This window comes from Physeter macrocephalus, chromosome 21 (assembly GCF_002837175.3).
Source record: "Physeter macrocephalus isolate SW-GA chromosome 21, ASM283717v5, whole genome shotgun sequence".
Classification (NCBI taxonomy): domain Eukaryota; kingdom Metazoa; phylum Chordata; class Mammalia; order Artiodactyla; family Physeteridae; genus Physeter; species Physeter macrocephalus.
Window position 1 is genome coordinate 78861585 of NC_041234.1, and position 11773 is coordinate 78873357.

Genomic DNA, 11773 nt, shown 5'->3' on the forward strand with positions numbered 1-11773 from the left:
TGTAATATATATTACATTAATTGATTTTCATATATTGAATCACCTTTCATTTTGTGCATAAATCCCAATTCATCATGATGTAAAATCCTTTCAATATTCTTCTGGCTTAGTTTGTTAGCATTTTGTTGAGGATTTTTGCATCAATATTCATCAGGACTTTTGAGGTGAGGTATATGTTTCTGGCATACACTATGGTAAATAAACAAACAAGTAAAATTATGCACATACCATATGACCCAGCACTTCCACTGCTTTGATTTACCTAGATATATATACACACATGCCCAGAAATGCATAGATGGATTTTTACTGTGGAACTGTTTGTAAGAGTCAAAATGTTGGAAATAGCCCAAGTCATCAAAAGGGAAATGTCAAATAAACTATCCTCAAAGAAAACTACATAGTCATTAAAAAGAATGAGATTCTTTATTGAAGCATCTCCAGGAATATTGTTAAGTAAAAAACAGTAGGACAGTAAATGTAATATTATAACATTTAGTTAAAATGTATAACAGAAATATATAAATTTCTAGATGGATAGCTGTCAAGCTCTTAAGTGTTTAATTGTGGGGAGGGGTTTGAAATTGTGTTAAGGTGTAGTTAAAGCAGTATATTAAGATGAACTAGGCTATCTCAGTGACTTTAAAATGGTTTATTACTCCTTCATGTCAGTTCAGTGAGAGTTATTGGCTCTACAGCATGGCTCTGCTCCATGGATTATTTGGGTATCTAGCCTGCATTCATCTCACAGTTATGTGTTCCAGATGGCACACATGGTTTCCAAGGTTACTGAAAGGAGTGAGGAGAGGTCACCCCGCAGTGTTTATAAGCCTTAGATGTGTCTTATATTACATTTGATGGCCCCAACATATGTGCAAGGGAGGCTGGGAAATGTAAAAGAACACGAAATTTTTTGTTTTTTTGGCCCCGCTGCCCGACTTGCTGGATCTTAATTCCCTGACCAGGGATTGAACCCATGCCCTCTGCAGTGAAAGTGCAGAGTCCTAACCACTGGAAAGCCAGGGAATTCCCAGAACATGTACTTTTTGATCAAGCAATCTTACTTTCCAGAATCTATTCTATAGAAATAAAAGCACCAGTAAATTGAATATCTGTACAAGCATGCTCATTCATTGCAGACAGCAATTCTTTCAGTGGGCAAAATATAGAAATAGTTTGAATGTTATTTAACAGGGGAATGGTTTGAATAAGTTATAGTCATACTAGAGAAAGTAGATTCATTTGCGTTTGTATTTACTGACCTTTGGAAAGTCCTATAAGACTTCCAAGCTGAAATAAAGAGACACAAGGTAGATGCGTAACTCAAAGTCATATGAAGACATAAACAACAATGGTAAAGGTAGCTACATAGCTAAATTAAAAAGCAAGCAGTTTTGCATATTTGGTTTATAACTCCTCTTTTTCTTCTATGTGACTTAAAAGACAAATGCATAAAACAATAATTGTAAAGTTATGTTAATATGCACACTCACCATAGACCCTGTTTCAGGTGAGCTGTGCAGAAGGAGTCTTCTTATAATCAGAGAGCCTACTGGTTTAAAATTCATAATTAAGAGCTGCTGAAAGTCATAATGTAACATCATAATATTTAGTTAAAATGCAAAACAGAAATATATAAATTTCTAGATGGATATCCATAAAACTGATACGTGTTTAATTGTGGGACGGAGGTTGAAATTGGATGTGTAGTTAAAGCAGTATATTAAGATGAACTAGGTAATTCATTATTTGTGACAATAGCAACATAAAGATATATAATGTCTTTATTTAACAATTATTGCTGGAGAGGCTTCAATAAAAGAATCTCATTCTTTTTAACTACCATGTAGTTTTCTTGGTATAGCTAGACCACAGTTTATTTGACCTTTCCCTTTTGATGACTTAGGCTATTTCCAATATTTTGGCTCTTACAATGTCACAATAAACATCCACCTAGGCGTTCTGTGCACAAGTGTACATATATCTCTATTGTAATACAAAGCAGTGGAATTCTGGGTAATATGGTATGTGCATATTTTTATGGGTTTGTTTATGTTTTTCCTTTCCATTTGTAAAAGCTATTGGGGTATTAGAGATATTTTCCTGTTATCTGTTATGATATTGCAAATATTTTTTCCCAGGCTATTTCTTGTTTTCGGATATTTAATATTTTTTTCCTTTACAACTTCTGGATTTTCTTTCATGTTTAAGAAGATGATCACATTACAAGACTATAAAGTTTTTCTCTTAATTTTCATTGCAATATTTTATTTCTGTTTTTCACATTTTCATCTTTAATTCACCTGGGATGTATTTTTGTGTATGTGGCTAGTAGGAATCTATGTTCATTTTCTTCTGACTGGATAATCTATGTACTTGATTCTTAGGTTAAAAAACCTCCTTGAAAATGTGTAAAATCTTTAAATAAAAATGCTTATAGCTAAATATTTGCTCACTGCTGTGATTATTTCCTTAGGACAAAGTTCAAGCAGTAGAATTTGGGAGTCATGGAGTATGCAGAGTATTGAGCTTTCGGTACTTATTGTGAATAGAAGCAAAAAAAATGAATATAGCAATTTACTCTATCATTGAGTATGAAAATGCATACATCCTCAATAAAACTGAGTATTGTAAGTAAACATTTGTCTATTTGATAGGTAGATAATAACTTGCTTTTATTTTATTCATTTTTCATTTGTCTTTTTGCCTTCTACTAAGGTTGAATAATGCTTATTCTCCACATAGATTTACTTGATGGGTACCCTCAATTTTCAGGCTATGGTACCAACCATTTTGACTTTCAGGAGCCCTTAATTACGAATTGTAAACAGTTAGGCTCTTTGGTTATAAGAAGACTCCTTCTGCACTGCTCAGCGGAAACAGGGTCTATACTGAGGGATTTTTGAAGCAGTTTTGAAGAACATGATTTCATGGGAATCCCAAAATGAAGATTCCAAGGCCATATGCACAGAAATTCTGACTTTGTAAGTGTATGTGTGTGTATGGGGAGCTATTTGTCATAAATTTGTATTTGTAATAAGCACTCTAGAAGATTATAATGTCAGGAGCTGACTTTTTGAGAGACATCAATTAATTATACAAGGTTATAATAGTTTTATAGACTGAATTTGGGGAATAATCCCTTTCTTATTGGATTCTTTTTGAAAATGTAAGTTATAGTTTCTAGAGAAATAGATTGTTTCCAATTTTATGCAATCAGAAGTAAAACTGGGCCAAGAACACTAGAATTCTAATTAAGTAAACATTTATTAAGTACCCACTATGCGTAAGTCATAGCAGTAATCAATAGAAATATAATGAAATGATAAAATATAATGAAATATAATAGTCTTTACTTTGAAATGGAAAATGCAAAAAGTCCAGTTAAGAAGTAATGCTTAAGTATACATATATACATAAAACGATGTGTACATATATACACTAAAAGGTATAAATACATATATTTCTATATATGTGTATATATTTATATATATAATATGTGTTATACATATATTAGTCTTACAAAGAATTCTTACATATGTTTCAGGATTGGAGGGGATAGAGAGAAGGGGATTGTTTCCCTAGATCTATTTCCTGCATTACTTTGTGCAATTTACACATGTCTCCTGAGAGTCTTCTCAGGGCAGGCCTGACAGGAGCCTTCAGGGAGAAATCATCCCACAAGAGAAAGAAGACAAAACCTCAGTTTTTAGACTTTGAGCAGCAACTCTGACTATAGCATGACATCTTTTGCTCAAATTTGAACCCTGGTCCAACCCCCAAAATGGACTCATCATGTCTGACTCCTATGGAGGAAGTGTCCTGTGGCTGAAAATGGAAGGGGCTGTTTTACTAAAAACTCTGCTAAACACTGTGGCCCAAGCAATCCTGGAACAGTCCCCAACTGTGTTAAGAATCACTATAAAGCACTATAAAGGAGAGAGAGAAGCTTTAGAAGACAGAGTGGGGATTCAACGCACTGGGGACTCCAGGAAACTCAATGGGGCTTTGACACTCAAGGACTCCACTGCACCACCAGCAGCAGGGCCAACAGAGAGCAAAGGGCCCAGCAGAAAAGGCAGCAGTGCCCAGCAGGGCCCAGCAGGCCTGGCAGGACCCAGGGGAGCCAGGGGTGGGGCTCAACAGCAGAGGCCTGGCATGGAAGTCCCCACCTCCCTGCCTATTGGACTTGTTCCTGAGCGCAGGTTGAGTCATGCCAGGACCCTCCCTCCCTCAAAATTGATGTTCTGTAGTGGGTTGGGTTTCTGTATGCATAGGTGGGAACAAGAGCTCACCAAGCACAGCTCAGAGTCACCTCATTTCTTCCCCACAGCAGCCCTGTGAGGCAAATGTTTTTCCATGAAAAGACTGAGTCTTAAGCAAGTGTATCTACACTAAGTGCCAGTTTTATTTCTCTGGCTAAGAGATCCAGGGATAATTTGAAGTTTACATTTCTTTCTTATAGTTCTGTTATTAAGAGTTTATTAAGTGTTTCATTGCCCTTCAAGGTGATTGACAAGTTCTTTTATTGTGTCTGTTTATTTTAGTTTTTTTGTGACACAAGTAATACACACATATACGCACATTTATATTATTCATTTTTTTGGAAAATGAGAAGATGCAGATAGGCAAAAAATAAAATAAAATACATATCACAGAGATTCACTGTTAACCTTTTGGTGTATAATAATTCAGACATTTTTTGCATTATGACATGTATAAATGCACATATAAGATATATATAGATAGACATATCTATATATATCATTTTGCAACAGATTATTTTCACTTTACTATATACAATGAGCATCTTCCCATGCAAACGAATGAAACAACCCTATTAAATGAGTGAGATTGGGTTAAAAGATGAAATGGTAACGATTCATATGTAAATCAAAGGAACACTGAAGGATTGGAATAAAATAGTAGCAAATATTTAGCAAGAAAACGCAGACAAAGGAAACCAATGTTGCAATATTAATAACAGAAAATAGTTGAATTCAGGGGAGAAATGCATTAAATGGGATAAGGACGGTCCCGAGAATGCCTATGGTTAGAATGCAGAGCCCTAAATTTCTTTCTCAGACCCCTTATCTCTTCCAAACACCTTTCCATCTCATCTCCCTCTCTTGTCATTTCTTCATCCTTAAAATGCCTATAGTCTATGTCCTCTTTAAATTCCTCGAGAGACTGAAGCAACCTTTGCCTAAAATTCCCTTCTGTTTGCTGGCGTTGGAATTCTCCATAGGGGCGTTCTTCCTCCCTCTTTGGCACGCTGCACTTGGGTTTTCCTTCATTTTCTTTGCAGGATTTTTGCATGATGTTGTGGTTTCCTGCTTAAGTCCAGGGAGAAAATGTAGAGTAAGATTGCTTCATTTCTTTTCATTCAAGATTGTCAGTTTCTCTCTGAAGCTAGATACTAGCCTAATCTCCCACCCCTGCTTCACTGGTCCAGCCCTCCGAAGTTCGAGATGCACCCCCTCCCTCCGCTACCCCTTCTCCGCCTCCTTTCCCCTCCCTCAGCAGCCCACCATTTCTCCAGCAGAAGAGGCTAATGGCCTCTCTGATGGGCGGCAGGAGGGGAGCAGACAGGGAGTTGAGCTGTGGGGCCGCAAATTTTACCCAGATCTCGCCCTTCCCTACTCCCAACCTCAGAGATCCCCGTCTGAGTGCTTCCCTCCCTGAGACGATTCGGGATAGTTTCCTCCTCTTTTACTTGCCTGGAGATGTCTGTGAACAGACCCTCAGACCTGCAGACAGAAAGGAAGGGGCGGGAATTCTCTGTGGATCGACCAGCGCCAGAGACAAGACACACGTTATTATCTTGAATCTAGGATCCTCATCACCGTGTCGCCCCAAATTTCCTACCTCCTGTTTCCCCTGCTGTTCTTATCCCTTCCTACCGAATCTCTGCCCCCAACCCCCACCCCTCACCCTCAGGCCTAGTCCTGCAAGGGCCCTGTCCCCTCCCTCCCCATTCCTCCGCATCCCTCTTGCAGGCTAGCATTGAATGAGGCGAACTGTTTTCAAATTATCTCTAAATTTCTCTCCGTCTCCACCTCAGGATTCCAGCCTTTCTCCACGCACCAGCCCCCACCTGATTTCCTCCAGTGGAGTTGGGAAAAGAGAAGAAGGATAAAGGGAAATCTTGCTAGTCTGAGAGAAGCTGATTATTTCTAAACTACACTAAACCTCTGGGTGTCTCTCAGGAGACTTCCACCTACTCCAGCCCCACCCCCCCTTCAAAAATATAATTATCTCCGACGAGTTTGCACGGGTTTGGAGAAAGCAATCCTAGACATATTCCAGGCACTAGATTCAGCCACTACCACCCCAAGAGTCCCAGTGGTTCCCTCACACCAACCTTCTGGGATTTAAAGAATTTACGTCCTCTTTCTCTTGGCCACAAGCACGAACGCCTGCAGGGCAGTAAGGAGCTGGTACCCAGAGGAGAAAGAAGCCCGGGAATATGAGGACTTCACGTCAGCTCCTGATCACGTGAGGATTATGTCATCCTCCAACTCTGGTCCTCACTTTCCCCTCCCACCAGCTGTGCTGCAGAAATGGAACGGCTTACCAACCTCCCACCACCCCCCACCAGGCCCTGTCACTCATTTTTGTCATGCTAATTCCAGAGGTCAAAAGTGGCCGCTTCTCCCTGTAGTTGGAATTTGCCTTTCTCTGATTACCAGAGAAGGGCTGCATTTTACCATAGTCATATTAACAATTGCTACTTTTTTAATGGTTGTGTGGAGAGAGAGGATTATTCATCCTCTTCTAAAATACAAGAACAGAAAGGTAGCAGTCTTCCCTCCACCCACCCTCTCCCCAGTCACTAATAGCCACCATTTTCCTTACACTTTAGTTCTTGCAACCAAATTAGAGGGAGTGGGGTAAATTAAGGAAGGAAATAATGACTGGGATTGTGGTTTTTACTTTCATTCTGATAATTTCCTATTCTTTTCCCCCATAAACATATTATATTCTTTTAATAATCAGAAATACAGTAACAGTAGGTACATTTGGAAAAAAGATTCAAGATAGGAGGATAAAAAGACCCAGCCACCTGTTTCTGTTGCTGAGTCATAAGATAAATATAGACCCTCCAAGCAGACACATTTTTGGAAGTTTAAAATGTACAGGGCAACTGGAGGCTACCTTTTTGAGGCACTCCTGAGCATGTGAGGCCTTTTCATTAGGTGAGCTCCTGAGTCCATAATCCTACATACCTAGATTTTCAGATCTCAAAAGTCAATCATAAAATTTTACTACTTCGATCTCAGTATCATGCCCTCTGTCTCCCAGTTTGTACCATGCCCTTGTATTTCCCTCACTACTGTGTTTAAAAGATCCCACCTTTCCTCAACACTCTTATTTAGAATCCAATAGTTTTTCATTTCTCCCACACATCTCTATCCTATTTATGTTTCCTTAGACCTTACTCAGCCACACTGGGGAATTAGAAGCACTAACAGAAACTGGCCCGATTTAGTCACTTATCACACAAAACTTTTTGTTGCTAAGGCTTTTGGTACTAATCTAAGTGAATCTGTTGTTGATTGGTTAGCTTGAAATATATGCAACAGAAAGAAGGATATGTTCTTTCTTTTAACGTTTGTTTTTTTTTTTAATTTTTTTTTGGCTGCACTGTGCGGCTTGTAGAATTTTAGTTCCCTGATCAGGGATTGAACCCGGGCCCTCTCAGGCAGTGAGTGCACGGGAGTCCTAACCACTGGACCACCAGGGAATTCCCAGGGATGTGTTCTTAGTATTTGTTTTTAGGAAAACAGTGGCTCATTATAAATGCAAAGTTGCCACTAACCACTTTGAAGTAAATGGTTCCAGAAAATATTTAAGAAGAGAAATAGAAGAGATCTTAAAAAGAGTAGGGCATTGTTATCACGGTTATTAAGGAATGGTTAGTTGTGATTGAAGCAAAAGATTTGTTGTTGGGGTGGAGAAATCCTGAATCCTCTGTAAACGGCTTTTCATGCAGATCGTTAGATTTATGTGTGTTTTTTTTCCCAATTTGAAAGCAGTCATTCTTTATTAACTGACCAGATTACAAAAATGATGGCAAATACCATAGTTCATCCTTCTAATAAGCCTGCTTTTCTGGTCTTCCCTGTTGCCAGCATCTCCACCTTCTGTAAAATGCATGGTCTTTTTCTTCATTGTCTTCATGACTGACAAATACCAAGTGCTCCAATAAGTGGCAGGTCTCAATGATTACCTCCAAAGTATCTCAGGAATCCTTCCAATTCCCACTCTGGCTTCACTGCCACTTCCCAAAGGCAAGCAACCATAAACTCCGACCACTACAACAACATTTACTGGCCTCTTTACTTTACATCTTGCCACCTTCCAATAAAATGAAGATTCTAAACAACAGATATGATCATGTCACTGCCCTGCCTTATTTTACTTCATTCTCCAAAAATTCCATTAGATCTGGACAGCTTTAGTTTATCTAAACATTTCACAGAATACATCTCCTTTTATAAGTAAAAGCTGTTATAAAAATACATGCAAATACAAGCAAAGTAAGATATTGAGTTAGATTTAATTTGTTTCCCTACTATTGGTTGATGGGACTCATAGGTGAGGACAAAGAGGCATTATGTATCATGAAAAAAAAGTCCAATAATTGGGACCTGATACATTCATAAGACCTTACCAAAACCCGTCTAACCCGTGTATCTACAATGTCCCAGTCCTCCTTCTCCCAAATCAGTGTAAGGAGACAGGTAAGGGTGACAGGTAAAGAATTGTGGGAGCCACAGACTTTGTGGGGAGTTCAGTGTCGTTCATTATAACAACAATAACAACAACAACAACAACAACAATAGTACTTCATACTTATATAATACTTGTAATGTACCAGGCACTCTTCTAAGCACTTTACATATACTAACGGAATTTCTATTCATTACTACTCACAATGCTATTATTAGCAAACTAAGGAATACAGAGGTTAAGTAGCTTGCCCAAAGTCACACAGTAAGTAGTGGAGATAGGGTTTTTTTTTTTTTTAACATCTTTATTGGAGTCCCACCCCTCTCGTGGTCACAAAGCACAGAGGTGATCTCCCTGTGCTATGCGGCAGCTTCCCACTAGCTATCTAATTTACATTTGGTAGTGCATATATGTCCCTGCCACTCTCTCACTTCGTCACAGCTTACCCTTCCCCCTCCCCATGTCCTCAAGTCCATGCTCTAGTAGGTCTGTGTTTTATTCCTGTCCTACCACTAATCTCTTCATGACATTTTTTTTTCTTAGATTCCATATATATGTGTTAGCATACGGTATTTGTTTTTCTCCTTCTGACTTACTTCACTCTGTATGACAGACTCCAGGTCTATCCACCTCATTACAAATAACTCAGTTTCATTTCTTTTTATGGCTGAGTAATATTCCATTGTATATATGTGCCACATCTTCTTTATCCATTCATCTGTTGATGGACAGTTAGGTTGCTTCCATGTCCTGGCTATTGAAAATAGAGCTGCGATGAACATTTTGGTACATGACTCTTTTTGAATGAGATAGGGTTTTAACCAAGGTATTCTGACTCCAGGTTTGGCACATGGTGAAAGTCAATTCTATCCCTTTCTCATGGATGAAAGGAAGAGCATAGTTCTTTCCTCTTTTAAACCAAGTGGAGGTGGAAGCTCTAAGAGAATTACATACAGAGAGAGGTCTGCAAGAACAAGGTACTGGTGTACAGTTCTTAGTTAGATCACTGCTTATTCTGTTGATCCAAAAGAGATTGCAGGGTGAAGATAGACACATAGTGTACTCTCCCCTTTGCTATGGCAAGGAGGGGTGAATTTTCCTGTGTGTTAGGTAGACACCAGGCTGACTTGCTGGCTCCTTTTCCAATATGGCTTCACACAGGGTGAGGGGACTCTATAAGCAAATAGTCCTAGAATTGTGCAAAATATGCTCAAATAAACCAAATGACAAATGATGGAAAAACTTGGATTAGGCATATCCTCCTGCCTTGAAGAACTAGATAACTGGGCAAATATATCAAACAACTACAAATGTTTTTAGACTCTAGACAATTGGCAGCACAAGGGTGTGGTCCCTGAGAGAAGAGAAGCAATCAAGATGAGCCCTACGATTGCTTTGGATTTTGACTAAAGGCATCCTATGGATTGTGGCATAGAGAGGAGGAGCATTTGTCTTCCTGAGTTGACAAGAAAGAGATTGGAAGTAGAGGTGGCTGAAGTTTGTGAGGAAGAACACCAGAGATGATGGATTAGTGCAGAAAAACATTCTCCAAAAGTCTTTTAAAAGATTCCCTTGAGCCTGTTGCTATATATTAAGCTGCATATACATAAAGTGAAACTTCATGAGGCTGGGCAAAGAATAACAAGTGAGTTACAAGCCAGACACAAAAGGCCACATATTGTATGATTGTATTTATATTAAATATCCATAATAGGCAGGTCCATAAAGACATAAAGCAAATGAATGGTTTCCAGGGGCTAAGAGAGGAGAGAATGGGGAGTCAATGCTTAAGAGGCCTGGGGTTTTTTTTGGGATGAAGAAAATATTCTGGAGCTAGATAGTGTTGGTAACTGTACATTTGTGAGTGTACTAAAAGACACTGAATTCTACAATTAAAAATGGTTGAGGTGTGACCAACATGGTGGAGTAGGAAGACCCTGAACTCACCTCCTCCCACAGGCACACCAAAATTACAACTATTTACAGAGCAACTGTCTATGAGAATAACCTGAAGACTAACAGGAAAGATTTTCTACAACTAAAAATATAAAGAAGGAACTACAATGAGACAGGTAGGTGGGGTGGAGTCATGGTATAGTAAAGACCCACACCCCTGGGTAGGCAACTCACAAATGAGAGGATAATCACAATCGCAGAGGGTCTCCCCAGGGAGTGAAGGGTCCAAGCTCCACATCAGACTCCCCAGTCCAGCGTTCCTGCACTAGGAAAGCAAGTTCCCAGAAAATCTTCTTTGAAAGCCAGTGGAGCTTGTGTATGGGAGGGCTGTGGGAAACAGAAACTCTGTTCTTAAAGGGGGCAAACAAAATCTAACAAGCTCTAAGTCATAGTGCCTGGTTTGGACCCACTTGCTGATCTTGGCGAGCCTCCCAGAGAGTCAGGAGACAACTGGGACTCCCTCTGGGCCATAGATGCTGACAGTAGCCATTTTGGGGAGTTCCTTCTACCACAAGGACACTGGCACTGGCAAGCACTATATTGGAGTCCTCCCTCTAGCCTATAGCAACAGGAGCTTACCCACCCACCATCAGGCTGGCACCCGTCTTGGGCCCTCCAGCTGCACAGCCAGCTGCCCCAAGACCCAGGCCCACCCATGAGCAGATTGGCAACCATGACAAGAGGCAGAGCCTAGCAACCAAGTGGGCTGGGGGCCAACCCAATCTACCACTGTGCCCACAGTAGTCTGCTCTACCACAATAGAAGAGCCCATGTAGCCCACATAGGGGCATCCTTGGAGCATAGAGCTCTGGTGATGAAAAGGGAGTGTGGTACTGGGCCCAACAGGACGTCTCCTACATAAGGTCACTTCTCCAAGATGAGGAAATATAACCAACCTGCCTAATACATAGAAAGGAGCACAGAGAATCAGGCAAAATGAGGAGATAGAGGAATATGTTTCAAACGAAGGAACAAGACAAAACCCCAGGAGAGGAACTAAGCAAAGTGGAGATAAGCTATCTACCCAATAAAGAGTTCAAGGTAATGATCATATAGATGCTCATTGAATTCAGGAGAATGG

General features: G+C 39.8%; 1 protein-coding gene across 3 annotated transcripts; it reads right to left on the minus strand.

Annotated features, from left to right (window-relative positions):
- Positions 1–4706: 4706 nt before the first annotated feature.
- On the minus strand, positions 4707–6452 carry TCEAL7 (transcription elongation factor A like 7). Of its 3 annotated transcripts, none has more exons than XM_028482554.2 (3): positions 6365–6452; positions 5721–5781; positions 4708–5333 (listed from the first exon to the last, which is right to left on the minus strand). In XM_028482554.2, the coding sequence occupies exon 3, from the start codon at positions 5317–5319 to the stop codon at positions 5017–5019; it is 303 nt and encodes a 100-aa protein (XP_028338355.1). In that variant the 5' UTR covers positions 5320–5333; positions 5721–5781; positions 6365–6452; the 3' UTR covers positions 4708–5016. The 3 variants fall into 3 exon arrangements, with proteins under 3 accessions (XP_028338354.1, XP_028338355.1, XP_007118086.1); XM_007118024.4 differs by having other exon boundaries at positions 5721–5750; positions 6365–6451; XM_028482553.2 differs by lacking the exon at positions 6365–6452 and having other exon boundaries at positions 4707–5333; positions 5651–5735.
- Positions 6453–11773: the final 5321 nt, after the last annotated feature.